Source organism: Bison bison, unplaced genomic scaffold (genome assembly GCF_000754665.1).
Source record: "Bison bison bison isolate TAMUID 2011002044 unplaced genomic scaffold, Bison_UMD1.0 scf7180017864243, whole genome shotgun sequence".
NCBI classification, from domain to species: Eukaryota; Metazoa; Chordata; class Mammalia; order Artiodactyla; family Bovidae; genus Bison; species Bison bison.
The window spans coordinates 2,788,100-2,802,142 of NW_011494815.1; the positions used below are offsets into that span (position 1 = coordinate 2,788,100).

Here is a 14,043-nt window from a genome sequence, read left to right on the forward strand (position 1 = left end):
TCTAGGTTGGTCATAACTTTCCTTCCAAGGAGTAAGCGTGTTTTAATTTCATGGCTGCAGTCACCATCTGCAGTGATTTTGGAGCCCAGAAAAATAAAGTCTGACACTGTTTCCACTGTTTCCCCATCTATTTCCCATGAAGTGATGGGACCAGATGCCATGAACTTCGTCTTCTGAATGTTGAGCTTTAAGCCAACTTTTTCACTCTCCACTTTCACTTTCATCAAAAGGCTTTTTAGTTCCTCTTCACTTTCTGCCATAAGGGTGGTGTCATCTGCATATCTGAGGTTATTGATATTTCTCCTGGCAATCTTGATTCCAGCTTGTGTTTCTTCAGTCCAGTGTTTCTCATGATGTACTCTGCATATAAGTTAAATAAACAGGGTGACAATATACAGCCTTGACGAACTCCTTTTCCTATTTGGAACCAGTCTGTTGTTCCGTGTCCAGTTCTAATTGTTGCTTCCTGACCTGCATACAAATTTCTCAAGAGGCAGGCCAGGTGGTCTGGTATTCCCATCTCTTTCAGAAGTTTCCACAGTTTATTGTGATCCACACACAGTCAAAGGCTTTGGCATAGTCAATAAAGCAGAAGTAGATGTTTTTTCTGTAACTCTTTTGCTTTTTTGATGATCCAGTGGATGTTTGCAATTTGATCTCTGGTTCCTCTGCTTTTTTCTAAAATCAGCTTGAACATCTGGAAGTTCACGGTTCACATACTGCTGAAGCCTGGCTTGGAGAATTTTGATCATTACTTTACTAGCGTGTGAGATGAGTGCAACTGTGCGTTAGTTTGAGCATTCTTTGGCATTGCCTTTCTTTGGGATTGGAATGAAAACTGATCTTTTCCAGTCCTGTGGCCACTGCTGAGTTTTCCAAATTTGCTGGCATATTGAGTGCAGCACTTTCACATCATCATCTTCCAGGATTTGAAATAGCTCAACTGGAATTCCATCACCTCCACTAGCTTTGTTCGTAATGATCCTTTCTAAGGCCCACTTGACTTCACATTCCAGATGTCTGGCTCTAGGTGAATGATCACACCATCATGATTGGGTTGTGAAGCTCTTTTTTGTACAATTCTTCTGTGTATTCTTGCCACCTCTTCTTAATATCTCCTGCTTCAGTTACCATATCATTTCTATCCTTTATCGAGCCCATCTTTGCATGAAATGTTCCCTTGGTATCTCTAATTTTCTTGAAGAGATCTCTAGTCTTTCCCATTCTGTTGTTTTCCTCTATTTCTTTGCATTGATCACTGAGGAAGGCTTTCTTATCTCTCCTCACTATTCTTTGGAACTCTGCATTCAGATGTTTGTATCTTTCCTTTTCTCCTTTGCTTTTCGCTTCTCTTCTTTTCACAGCTATTTGTAAGGCCTCCTCAGACAGCCATTTTGCTTTTTTGCATTTCTTTTCCATGGGGATGGTCTTCATCTCTGTCTCCTGTACAATGTCACAAACCTCCATCCATAGTTCATCAGGCACTCTATCAGATCTAGTCCATTAAATCTGTTTCTCACTTCCACTGTATAATCATAAAGGATTTAAGTCACCTGAATGTTCTTCCTTCAGTCTTACCCATTTCAGTAAATGGCACCATCCAGTCTACTGCTTAATCCAAAAACGTGGATAGGAGTCATTCTTAGGTCCTTTTCCTTCACTTCCTAAAGAACAATCTACCTGGAAACCCTGCCAGCTCTACCTTCAGAACAGATCTGAATCAGATCACGTTACTCCTTTGTTTACAGCTCTCCAATGACTTTCTATTGTAAACTCCATAACCTCTTCTACAGGGTTTTACTCTCATCACTGTATTCCAACCACTCTGACTTCCTGCACCTGCAGTAAGTCAAGCTGTTTACCACCTGAGGAATTCATACTATTTCCTTTGCCTGAAGATCTCTGCTCCTAAGTCTGCATGGATGGCTTCTTGTCTCAGTTCAAACATCAGGCCCTTAGTGAAGTCTTTCCTGGCCACCCAATCACTCTTACTTCATTCGACAAATATATTGTATATGTCATGTGCCAGGCAGTTTTCTGGATGCAGAGGTGAACAAAAGAAAACTCCTGCTTTCTTAGTGATGATGACTCATTCAGGAACCAGCAAACAATGTAATCAGGTAGTGAGTAAAAGTGGGAGAAGATGAGATTAGGGAGGTGGTAGATGGGGCTTTGTAAGGACTTTATCCTGGTACATTTAGAAGCTTTGGGAGGGCGATTGGACTTAGTTTTTAATCGTTACCTCTGAGACTTCCCTGGTGATCCAGTGGTTAAGAATCCACCTGCCATTGAGGGGACACGGGTTCCATCCCTGGTCCGGGAAGATCTCATATGCCGCGTGGGGCAACTTAATCCTGCGTAAGTTTACTGAGCTCTGAGATCTAGATCCAGCAAGCCACAACTACTGCAGCCTGGGGGCTTAGAGCCTGCGCTCCACAACAAGAGAAGGCACCACGAGGAGAAGCCCCTGCACCACAACCAGAGGGGGTCTGCGTGCAGCAGCAGAGGCCTAGCACAGCTAAAAGGAAGATAAATAAAAGTTTTAAAAGTTACCTCTGTGGCTTCTACAGGAACAGGGCAGTTGGGCAACTGTAGTCATTCAGTCAAATGATGGCTTGAAGGAGGCTGGTAGTGAAGGTGGTGCATTGTGGTTGATGTGATTGTATTTCAGAAGCAGAGTTGATAAGCTTTTCAATCATCTGAAAAAATAAGGAAATGAGAATCCCAAAGTTTTTGTCTGAGTAACAGGAAGAATAGAATTGTTGTTTACTGAGGTAAGGGAGACTGAGGAGCAAGAATTTGGTTTTAATAGTTGCATTTGAACAGCTTCCTAGCTCTCACCACAGTCCTGCAGGGTAGATACTGTCATCCCCATTTTATGCTTTTGGGAACTAGAATTCAGAGAAGGTAAATATCCTGCCCAGGTTCACTTACTTGCACCCAGCTGCACCATAATCCAAAGCCCATACTTTCCCTAGTCTTTCTTGTTATTCTTCACATTTATCACTTGTAACATTTGCTTTACAAAAGAATGCATCATGTTGGTGTACTGTGTTCCTTTTGACAAGATTTGGCCATGGGAGCAGTTTGTATATTTCTTTTGGCTCATTTCTTTGAGCTTCCCTGGTAGCCCAGCTGGTAAAGAATCCGCCTGCAATGTGGGAGACCTGGGTTGGGAAGATCCCCTGAAGAAGGGAACGGCTACCCACTCTAGTATTCTGGCCTGGAGAATTCCATGGACTGTATGGTCCATGGGGTCGCAAAGAGTCAGACATGACTGAGCGATACAAAGTGTAAGTCTGACTCATTAAAATGAGGCTCTCTAGATAGTTATTTTTTCTAAGGAAGGGAATTTGACCAGCTCAAAAATTAGAGGACAAAAGAGAAAAGTATTTATAATTAAAGGTACTGCTGCTGCTAAGTTGCTTCAGTCGTGTCTGACTCTGTGCGACCCTTCAGACGGCAGCCCACCAGGCTCTGCCGTCCCTGGGATTCTCCAGGCAAGAACACTGGAGTGTGTTGCCATTTCCTTCTCCAGTGCATGAAAGTGAAAAGTGAAAGTGAAGTCGCTCAGTCGTGTCCAACTCTTAGCGACCCCATGGACTGCAGCCTACCAGGCTCCTCCGTCCATGGGATTTTCCAGGCAAGAGTACTGGAGTGGGTTGCCATTGCCTTCTCTGAATTAAAGGTACTAACACACAGCTGATGCTGAGGGATTGGGGGCAGGAGGAGAAGGGGACGACAGAGGATGAGATGGTTGGATGGCATCACTGACTCGATGGACGTGAGTCTGATTGAACTCTGGGAGTTAATGATGGACAGGGAGGCCTGGCGTGCTGCGATTCATGGGGTCGCAAAGAGTCTGACACGACTGAGTGACTGAACTGAACTGAACACGCAGCTTGGTTGATTTTGGTTGTACCTCGTACTTTTTTTTGGTGTGTTTTCCCCTAAATGTTGGCATGGCTTACCCTCTGATTCAGGTTTCTGCTGAAATGCTTCTGCCTCAAAAAGACCTGAACTACCCTCTGAGTTCTAAAGAGTCCTTCCATCACTCTTGTCTCCTTACCTTGTTTATTTGTCTTCATAGCCCTTTCTACCATCTGACTTTTAAAAAAAAAAAAGCAGTTTAATTCATTTGTTTACCTCCTCTCTCTCCCCACTGGAAAGTAAGCTCTTAAGAAAGAAGAAACTTTCTCTGTTTCTTTCACTACTACATCTTCAGGGCTTAGAACAGTGCAGGGCATAGAGTTGGTGCTAAATAAATATTTCTTAGATGAACAAGTGAATGAATGGATAGTTTGGGCTACTGGGCCATGCTCATTTGCATGACTGATTTACTTCAAGTAGTAATCAAAGACTTGGACGTTGTTGTTTTTCCCTTGCTTACTTCCTAGGTGATAGCAGAAAGGAACCTACCCCACGGCTGGAGCCAACCAGATGCCTTCTTCCACTTCACCAGACCAAGGAGATGATGACCTGGAAGCCTGTGTTTTAAGGTTTTCAGACCTGGATTTGAAAGACACGAGTCTTATGAATCCCAGTAGCAGTCTCAAAGCAGAGTTAGATGTCAGTGCAAAGAAGAAATACTCATTTGCAAAGAAAAAGGTAAAATTGCCGTTGATGTTTCAGGATCATGTAGGTACAGTTAATGCAGATATGTCCAGAAGTAACTCATCAAGGTTGTCCTCCAGGGAGTGGAGCGCTGGTGAGACACCAGGCTGCTGCCACGCTCACGGTAAGTTCTAGTCAGGTCTGGTCACATTTGTCACTTGTAACATTTGCTTTACAAAAGAAAGACTGCATCATGTTGGGTACTGTGTCCAGTGATTAACCAGTTCTTAGTTAACCTTAGTTCAGTGCCAAGCAAAGGAGGATCATAGGAAACACCTAATTTACAGTGGATTACTTGACAGATTCTTGATAGATGGGCTCGATTCTTTTTCCCACCTGGGGTTATGGGAAGGGTCCCAGGAGCCTCAGTCATAGGAGGACAGACAGGTGTCAGGGCAGCTGCTGCCTAAGACCCTGGGTCCGGCCCAGCTTGCAGGGCTCGGTTGGCTGGGAGAAGGAACAGAGTGGCTTGGAATGCTGCAGGCCACCGAGAACTGGCTCACAGTGTGGTAGATGGATACTGCCCTTCTGGGCCATTGATGCTTTTCTCAGGGATCACTGACTAAACCCTTCTCCTGCTGAAGCTCAAAGGAAAATGACTTGACTGAAGAAATACAGTTGAGACTTAGTTTTCTTACCTCCAGGCTTTTGTTCCTCTTGCAAAATCATCTTATATTGGCTCCACGTCAATGAAGAATAGATGTCTCTTCTTATAGCTTCTATACTCCACCCTTCTGCCTGCATCCCACACAGATTTCCTTGAAAATGAAACCCAAAGGATACAGACATTTTGTTGTTGTTATTTTGCAATAATTTCAAACCTACAGAAAAGCTGCCAGAATTCTACGGAGGATCCCCTTTGCCCAGCAGCTCCATTCATGTTTCTTCAGTTGTCTCAAATGGCTTTTATAGATCCACTCTAAGGTCACATGTTTAGTTGTTATATCTCAAAAGTCTTCAATCTGGACCACTTTTTCATTTTTTTCCCCTGAAATCATGACCGTGACTTTTTAGAAGGTGATAGTTATGTGTAGGACGTCTCTCATGATTTTTCACTCATGTTTCCTTGTGATTGGATTCAAGTTGTGGTTTTTGTTAACAAGACTGCCCCACAAGAGACACTGTGTTCATCCAGCTGCATTCAGTCAGGCAGTCACAGTGCCAATTTGTCCTGCTACTGGTGATGTTAACTTCGGGTACCCAATTAAGGAAGTGCCTTGTCAGATTTCTTTGCTTTAAAATTATTCTTTTTTCCCTTTAGTTATTCAATATTTGAGGGAAAATAGTTTGAGACTATGTAAATAGCCAAAGAATTGATACTTTTGAACTGTGGTGTTGGAGAAGACTCTTGAGGGTCCCCTGGACTGCAAGGAGATCCAACCAGTCCATTCTAAAGGAGATCAATCCTGGGTGTTCATTGCAAGGACTGATGCTAAAGCTGAAACTCCAATACTATGGCCACTTCATGTGAAGAGTTGACTCTTTGGGAAAGACCCTGATGCTGGGAAGGATTGGGGGCAGGAGGAGAAGGGGATGACAGAGGATGAGATGGCTGGATGGCATCACCGACTCAATGGACATGAGTTTGAGTAAGCTCCGGGAGTTGGTGATGGACAGGGAGGCCTGGCATGCTGCGATTCATGGGGTCGTGAAGGGTCAGACGCAACTGAGCGACTGAACTGAACTGAAATAGCCTATTTCACAATGAACTTTCATCTACTAGTTTTAGATCCATTGGTGTTTCTTTGCTTCAGTTGACTATTACTGTGATGATTTCTAAATGGTGACTTTCTAATTGCTTCATTCCTTCTATATCTCTTACTTGGCAGTCTTCTGTAAGGAAGAGCTTTCTTTGCTCCTAGTTTATTTGTATCAGTGTGTATTCAAGAATGCCATTTTATTCAGTGGGCGATAATCCATTATCATCATTTTTTATTTTGATTCTCAGATCATCTCAGGTTTGGCTGGGATTCCAGCTAGTATCTATGTCTTTTTGACTTACCCCATCATTCTTTGAGCATTTCCTTACTTTCTGATTTAACAAGATGTTTCAGGGTCATGTTCTTTCTCTCTCTCATTCTTGGAGTCAAACATTTCTTCAAGGAACACTGGTTCTTATGGAGGTGGAAAACCAAAACCAAGGGGCTAGATAAACTCATTTCTACTAAGGTGCTGCTTCTTTCAGGACATCTGGTGGACAGAGCTGAGAATAGATGGTGGATACAGCTAATATCTCGGAGAAGGCAATGGTAACCCACTCCAGTACTCTTGCCCTGAAAATCCCATGGACGGAGGAGCCTGGTAGGCTGTAGTCCATGGGGTCACAAAGAGTCGGACACTTACTGAGCGACTTCACTTTCACTTTCATGCATTGGAGAAGGAAGTGGCAACCCACTCCAGAGTTCTTGCCTGGAGAATCCCAGGGACGGCGGAGCCTGGTGGGCTGCCATCTGTGGGGTCGCACAGAGTCGGACACGACTGAAGCAACTTAGCAGCAGCAGCAGCAGCAGAGCTAATATCTATATAGATGAAAAACACATACATTTCTATATATCACACTTTTATATTTACTTTCATATCAGTATAAACCAGATGAGTTCATACTCATGGAACCTTTAGTTCCGTTGCCATATCACAGGTTTATTCTCTCCCCTTATATTTATAACTTCCCTGTATGATGATGTTTCATAGCAAACCCAGCTATCTTCAGTCCCAGTGTGTATACTTAATTGCTTATTCCCCTGTATGCAGTCAGTCTCCCCACTCTTTCAAGCTGCCTCTTCCATCAGGGCCTGCCTTCCCCACACAGGCCTCACCTGCTCTTAGCTACCTTCCTAGCTTTGGCCTGCCTCTCTCTCCGGAGCGGACCCCACATGGGCCCTGACTGCTGCTGGATCCTCAATGCCTTGTTCAGAAGGCCCTAAGAGACCAGTGGCAGGCCACATTCACACTGGGCTTCCCACCTCACTCAGGCCTGTCTGAGGACTTTTGATGAAGGAAAAAGGGAGGAAAGAAGGAAAAAAAATTCAGATTATATACTGCATTTTTTTTAACGATCATGACTTCTTGAGGCCTCGATGCTAATGAGGCCTTGGATGCAATACCTTACATTTACATATAAACTAATAGTAATTATTGATGTACAATAATTGTCAACTGAAATAATTGTGTAATGCTTTTTACAAGCCTTTTCCTTGTAAAAAGTGTTCTTCTTTTCTTCTAAGTGTTTCCTTCTTAGTAGCCTCAATTAGAGAACAAGATTTGAAGTTCTAAGTATAATACAAAGAAGCACTCAAGTTGACATACTGCTCTTTTTATTGGCCTATACAGAATGATCAACTGCACGAGAGGCTAAAAAGTGCCCTCCAGTGTAATTTCAGACTACCCTATCCTGCTTCATTCTGGGACTATCCAGATATGGTTGTGTACAGATTGAGGAAGATCTAAAAATGATGCTCCATATTTATAATTATTATTCTTCAGAGTGCCCAATTTTGGATGCTTTACAGTAGTCTTCAGATGCATTAAGAAAATTGTTTAAATGTTACATTAATATAAATTGTTATTTATATATTTTGAACAATTTTAAACTATATATATAAGTACTATGTGTGTATGTGTATATATATATAATGTAAAAATATTAATACCTTTCTTTCTAGAAACCAAGAGGGAAAATATCTTGAAAGACTGATAATCATAGATGCCATAAACCGTACCATAATGTATAAACTTCAATTCTGACATCAAAAAAACACCATAAACAAAGTTGAAAAACAAATGACAAGTAGAGAAACAAATTTGAATAACTATGATCAATGAAAGGTCACTAAAACTACTTACAAATCAATAAGATAAATGCCACAGTAGAAAAATAGGCAACAGGTATGAAGAGGCAAACTAGAACATAGAATCAATATGAAAAAATATTCAACCTTACTGCTAATCAAAGATTGGAAGATAAAAACAGGGTATTTGCTTTTTATTTGGGTCAAAATTGAAAATACTGACTACAAAAAATTTAATACTGATAAAATGCTGTGAATAAAATGGAATCCTCATGCATTGCTCCTGAATGCATAAATTGGTAATGATTTTTCAGGTAGTCACTACTTAATCACAGTTTAATATTTGCTTCTTCACCTCCAAAATTTTCTTCTAAATATTTATTCTAAAAAAAAAAAAAAAAATTATTCTATGTAGATGGTTAAAGAAGTATACAAAGATATGCTGACATGCTCCTTCACCATTGCTTATAATTGCAAATATTGGAAACCAAAAAAGCTCATTCATTTAGAATTGGTTAAAAGAATTATGGTACATCTATAATTTTCTATTGTGTTTAATTTTTTTTAACAATTTGCCTAAATCCTCTTTATAATAACAATAAAGTTATCTTCCAAAAACCAAATCAAAACATTTGGTACATTTCTTTCCATGCTTTTCAATATACTTTAAAAAATTTATTTATTTGGCTGCATTGGGTCTTAGTTGGGACATGCGGGATTTTCATTGTGGCTTGTGGCTCTAGAGCACACAGGCTCAGTGGACTCAGTTATCCCATGGCCCATGGGACCTTAGTACCCGGACCAAGGATCAGACCAGGGTTCCCTACACTGGAAGGTGGATTCTCAATCACTGGATCACCAGGAAGTCCCTCAATGTACTTTTTTATGTAATTGAGATTACATGATATAAGGACATTTTATTCAATTTTTTCCATTTAACATTATACCATAAATATTTTCCCATGTAGTTTGAAACTAGCTACTTAATATTCCATAGTAAGTATATTCCATAATTTCTTTGACCATTTCCTTTTTGGAGGAAGTTCAGTCTCAAGAAGTTCTGCAGAATTGTAGGACCTAAAACGAGAAAGCCCTATGGAAAAAATTTCACTGAGACTTTCATTCTAACCTAAAACCTAAGGTTATTTACTAGTGACATATTTGAAATGTAATTGCAGGCATTTTCCCTTTTCGTTAAAACTAAAGAAGTTCCAGCACCTCCTTGTGAATGTAAAGAAAAATGGTGGAAATGCTGTCAGCAACTATTTACAGACCCAACCAGCATACACAGACACGTGGCAACACAACATGCTAATGAGATTTGCCATGAGACCGCTTCTGTTTTAAAGCAGCTGGCTGTGACATCGAGCACCTCCAAGAGTCTTGAGTCTACAGACAAAAGGAACCCTTTCAAAGAGGACCTTACCCGTAACCAAGAAGTGTCTACTTGGCTCCCTGATATAAGCTGCTTTAACCCTGATGAGCTGATAAGGTAAGGATTTCATTCTGTACCTTTTGTTTCATTGAAAAATGTTTTTCCAGTTGGAATGAGATACCACCTATCCACTAAAATGGCAGATCCTTAAGGCACAGAATTTCTCTACTGCCTAAGCTAGGCCGATAAACGTGTGTGTAATAGAAGACCACAGCCTATGCAGTAGCGTATACCCATGCAGCTGGCAGTGCACTCTAGGTATCTTGGAAGGCATCCCATGTCTTTACTTCTCTCAGGAGAGGTAAAGAACAGAAAATGTTATTTCCAAAGAGAAGCCGGAAGGCCCAGAGATGGTCATGATTCCTCAACCCTGATGTGTCAGCTTAGAAAGGGGTTTTTATTACCAGATGTGTTTTTCGGAGCTGAATATGTTTTAGAAAGTAAGTTAACTTTTAGAACTAATGCATAGGGTTAGAAGTTTAGATCTGCCTTTGAAAACCTCACCGCATCATAATATTATGTTAATTGTAGAGGACAGATTTAAGGAATCTTTAAGGAATTCCTAAACTACTCAGTGAATAGAAGATGCCCACATTTGATACACTTTTGTCACTGGTCTTAATACCAGTTCCTTTTGCTTATCAGAAAGAAGAGAAAGAGAACTACACTTGGAGTTAGACTTGAGCCAGTCACTAAATTCTTCATACCTTTACATCCTTACCTCTAAAACTGGTAATAATGCCTGCTCTGACTACCTCACAGAATTGCTCTAAGAATTACATAAAATGATGATGGTAAGAGCTCACGTGAACTGTAAAGTGATACAAATGTGGTCTCTTCATTTCTGTATGGACCTGCTTTTTAGTTAGAAAAACAAAGAAAAAGGATACACAAAACATTTAGCAGATGGTGTAAGACAAGCTATGCAGTTATCACTTAAAATTGTGTGGCTCAGACGATAATTTGTTATAGGAATTTAGAGAGAGGAAAACAGATACACTAATAGACAAGCAGGTGTTAAAGGAGACTAGGCCCTGCAATAAGAGGGCATTGATGAGAGAGTCAGAGAGTTCAGAGCTGGATGGGACCTGAATTACCATCTATGACAGCATTCTCTAAAATATCTCTACAGCACTAGCTCTGGAGGGTGCTCTCAGGTATTGAAAAGAGGTGCTAAAGACAATTAAATTGGGGAGACATTAGGTTAAAATGTTCTTTTTTTGCAGAGCTTCCCAGAGCCTTCAATATATGAGGGGCTTTCACTGTGACTTTCAAAGAGGGAGATACTGTCTGCAGGATTTCTCAGACAGGTGATTTCATGGAACAGCTTCAGAGCACACTTTGAGAAAGGCAGTTTATGTCAGTCCTCTGGGTTTACAGTTGAGGAAATCAGGGCTCAGGGATAAGACACCCACCCAGGGCCCATGACTAGTTAAAGTCAGCATAGTGCAGTGGGAAGAGTATGGATTCTAGTGTCAGAAGACTGGTGTTCCAGTCCTGACTGTCACTTTGCGTCTATTTCATGTCGGATGAACTGGGCTCAGTTCACTGAGCTATAAAATGGTGATAATAACCTGTCTCATGGGTAAGAGGATTATATGAAAAAATGAAAGTGAAACCTTTTTGTACAGAGAGAGATTCAAAACAGATACTGCCTTTTCGTAGAGTATAAGCCAGAATGGACTCAAATTTAAAAAGGGGTTATTAATATCTGTTTCATGGATATGATGATTAAACAAGGAAATCAAAGTAAGCTCACTTCTTAGAAAGGAAGGAGTTTGGTGCAGGTATTGTCTTCTTTAGAGCAAATACAGACCAGAGTTGCTTCTCAATACAGGAGGAGAATGATAGTTAGGAGCCAGGGCAGGCATGAGTAGCTCCATTAGGCCTTCCCTCTTGACTCTGCCTGAATCTACTTTCTGAATTGTAGCCTCTTCATGCCAGTGACTCATTTGCTCTTTTCCCATGGTTTTCTTTTTATAGTGGCCAGGGCAACGATGAAGGGGAGGTGCTACTTTATTACTGCTACTGTGACCTGAAGGATCCCGACTGGGTCTGTGCCTGGCAAACAGCTCTGTGTCAGCACCTGCACCTCACGGGCAAGGTAACACTTTCTCCCTTATCACTTATCCTTCACAGGGCTTATCTTGCCTCCACCTTGGTTTGCTTGTTACAAAAAGGATTCACCAGTTGGGTTCTTAGAAATTAGCGAAATCCTGCTAAGCATTTAAATAGAATACTAAATAGCTATTAACATGATGTTTTCTGTTGGTGGGAATGTAAGCTGGTACAGCCACTGTGGAAAACAGTGTGGAAAGTCTTCATAAAACTAAAAATAGAATTACCATGTGATCTAGCAGTCCCATTCCTTACAATAATATATATCCAGACAAAACTAATCCAAAAAGATACATGCACCCTTGCAATCATAGCAGCACTACTCACAATAGCCATGAACAGATGAATGGATAAAGACGTGGTACATATACATATACTGAGATATTACTCAGACATTAAAAAAAGAATGAAATAATGCTATTTGCAGCAACGTGGATACAACTAGAAATTATTACAGTCAGTGAAGTCAGGCAAATACTGTGTGATATCACTTACATGTGGAATATAAAATATGATATAAATGAACCTATCTATGAAACAGACTCATGGACATAGAGAACCTATCTATGAAACAGACTCATGGACATAGAGAACCTCTTCCCAAGGGGGAAGAGGTTGGGGGGGGATGGAGTGAGAGGTTGGGGTTAGCAGATGTAAGCTATTATACGTGGAATGGATAAATAACCGAGTCCTACAGTATAGCACAGAGAACTACAACCAGTATCCTATGATAAACCATAATGGAAAAGAATATTAAATATATATATATATATATATATATATAACTGAATCACTCTGCTGTACAGTAGAAATAAGTGCAACATTGTAAATCAACTACACTTCAGTTAAAAAGAAAAGTGTTTTATAAGACTATATAAAGGCATAGACCAAGGATTAGCAAACTTCAGAGCCACATAGCAAATATTTCAGACTTTGCACAAAACGACTCAACCTTGGCATTTTAATATGAAAACAACCATAGACAATATGTAAAAGAATGGGTATGGTCAGGGGTTTCCCTGGTAACTCAGTAAAGAATCTGCCTACAATGTGGGAGACCTGGGTTCAATCTCTGGATTGGGAAGATAACTGGAGAAGGAAATGGCAACCCACTCCAGCATTCTTGCCTAGAGAATCCCAGGGACAGAAGAGCCTGGTGGCCTATAGTCCATGGGATAACAGAGTCAGACACGACTGAGTGACTGAGCACAGCACATGTTCCAGTAAAACTGTAAAAGTAGGCATTATATTCTGATTCTTTGCCTGATAGCTCAATTCGTAAAGAATCTGCCTGCAATGCAGGAGACCCTGGTTCGATTCCTGGGTTGGGAAGATCCCCTGGAAAAGGGAAAGGCTACCCACTCCAGTATTCTGGCCTGAAGAATTCCATGGACTGTATAGTCCATGGGGTCCCAAGGAGTCGGACACGACTGAGCGACTTTCACTTCACTTCAACTGGAAAAATGTTTTATAGAACTGTACATACAGGTGTGATACCAAGATACTTCTTAATTTTACTAGAACATGTCAGTCCTTTGGAGAAGGCAATGGCACCCCACTCCAGTACTCTTGCTTGGAAAATCCCATGGACAGAGGAGCCTGATGGGCTGAAGTCCATGGGGTCACGAAGAGTCGGACACGACTGAGCGACTTCGCTTTCACTTTTCACTTTCATGCAATGGAGAAGGAAATGGCAACCCACTCCAGTGTTCTTGCCTGGAGAATCCCGGGGACGGGGGAGCCCGGTGGGCTGCCATCTCTGGGGTCGCACAGAGTCAGACACGACTGAAGTGACTTAGCGGCGGTCAGTCCTTTACTGTTTTATGGTTTTGTTTCCTTTCTCTCTTGAATTCAAGAGGACAGGAACTTCGTCTTAACTGATTGATGTACTGTCAGTGCTAGAACAGGGCCTCGAATATAGCAGACAGTAAATATTTGGAGAGAGTTGAATAAGAAATGAATGTTTGTAACAAAACCACAAGCATGTGTGTAAAAAGATGACAAGTAGTAAATATCAAAATGTTAGTCATGATTATCTCTACATGATAGGATAATTGATAATTGCATAATTTGCATAATTACATATAT

The 14,043-nt window shown here is 41.1% G+C and overlaps 1 protein-coding gene across 4 annotated transcripts in view; it reads left to right on the forward strand.

Annotated features, from left to right (window-relative positions):
• TSTD2 (thiosulfate sulfurtransferase (rhodanese)-like domain containing 2) overlaps nt 1–14,043 on the forward strand; it is a 27,877-nt gene that overhangs the window by 1,431 nt on the left and 12,403 nt on the right. For 2 of the 4 annotated variants that reach the window (XM_010847061.1, XM_010847060.1), the window contains exons 2-4: nt 4,398–4,608; nt 9,581–9,894; nt 11,821–11,941. In XM_010847061.1, coding sequence (XP_010845363.1) covers nt 4,441–4,608; nt 9,581–9,894; nt 11,821–11,941 — 603 coding nt within the window. In that variant the 5' untranslated portion in view covers nt 4,398–4,440. Of the gene's footprint in view, nt 1–4,397; nt 4,609–4,694; nt 4,739–9,580; nt 9,895–11,820; nt 11,942–14,043 lie in introns of those variants that run through there. The other 2 variants (XM_010847062.1, XM_010847063.1) reach the window with 2 other exon arrangements.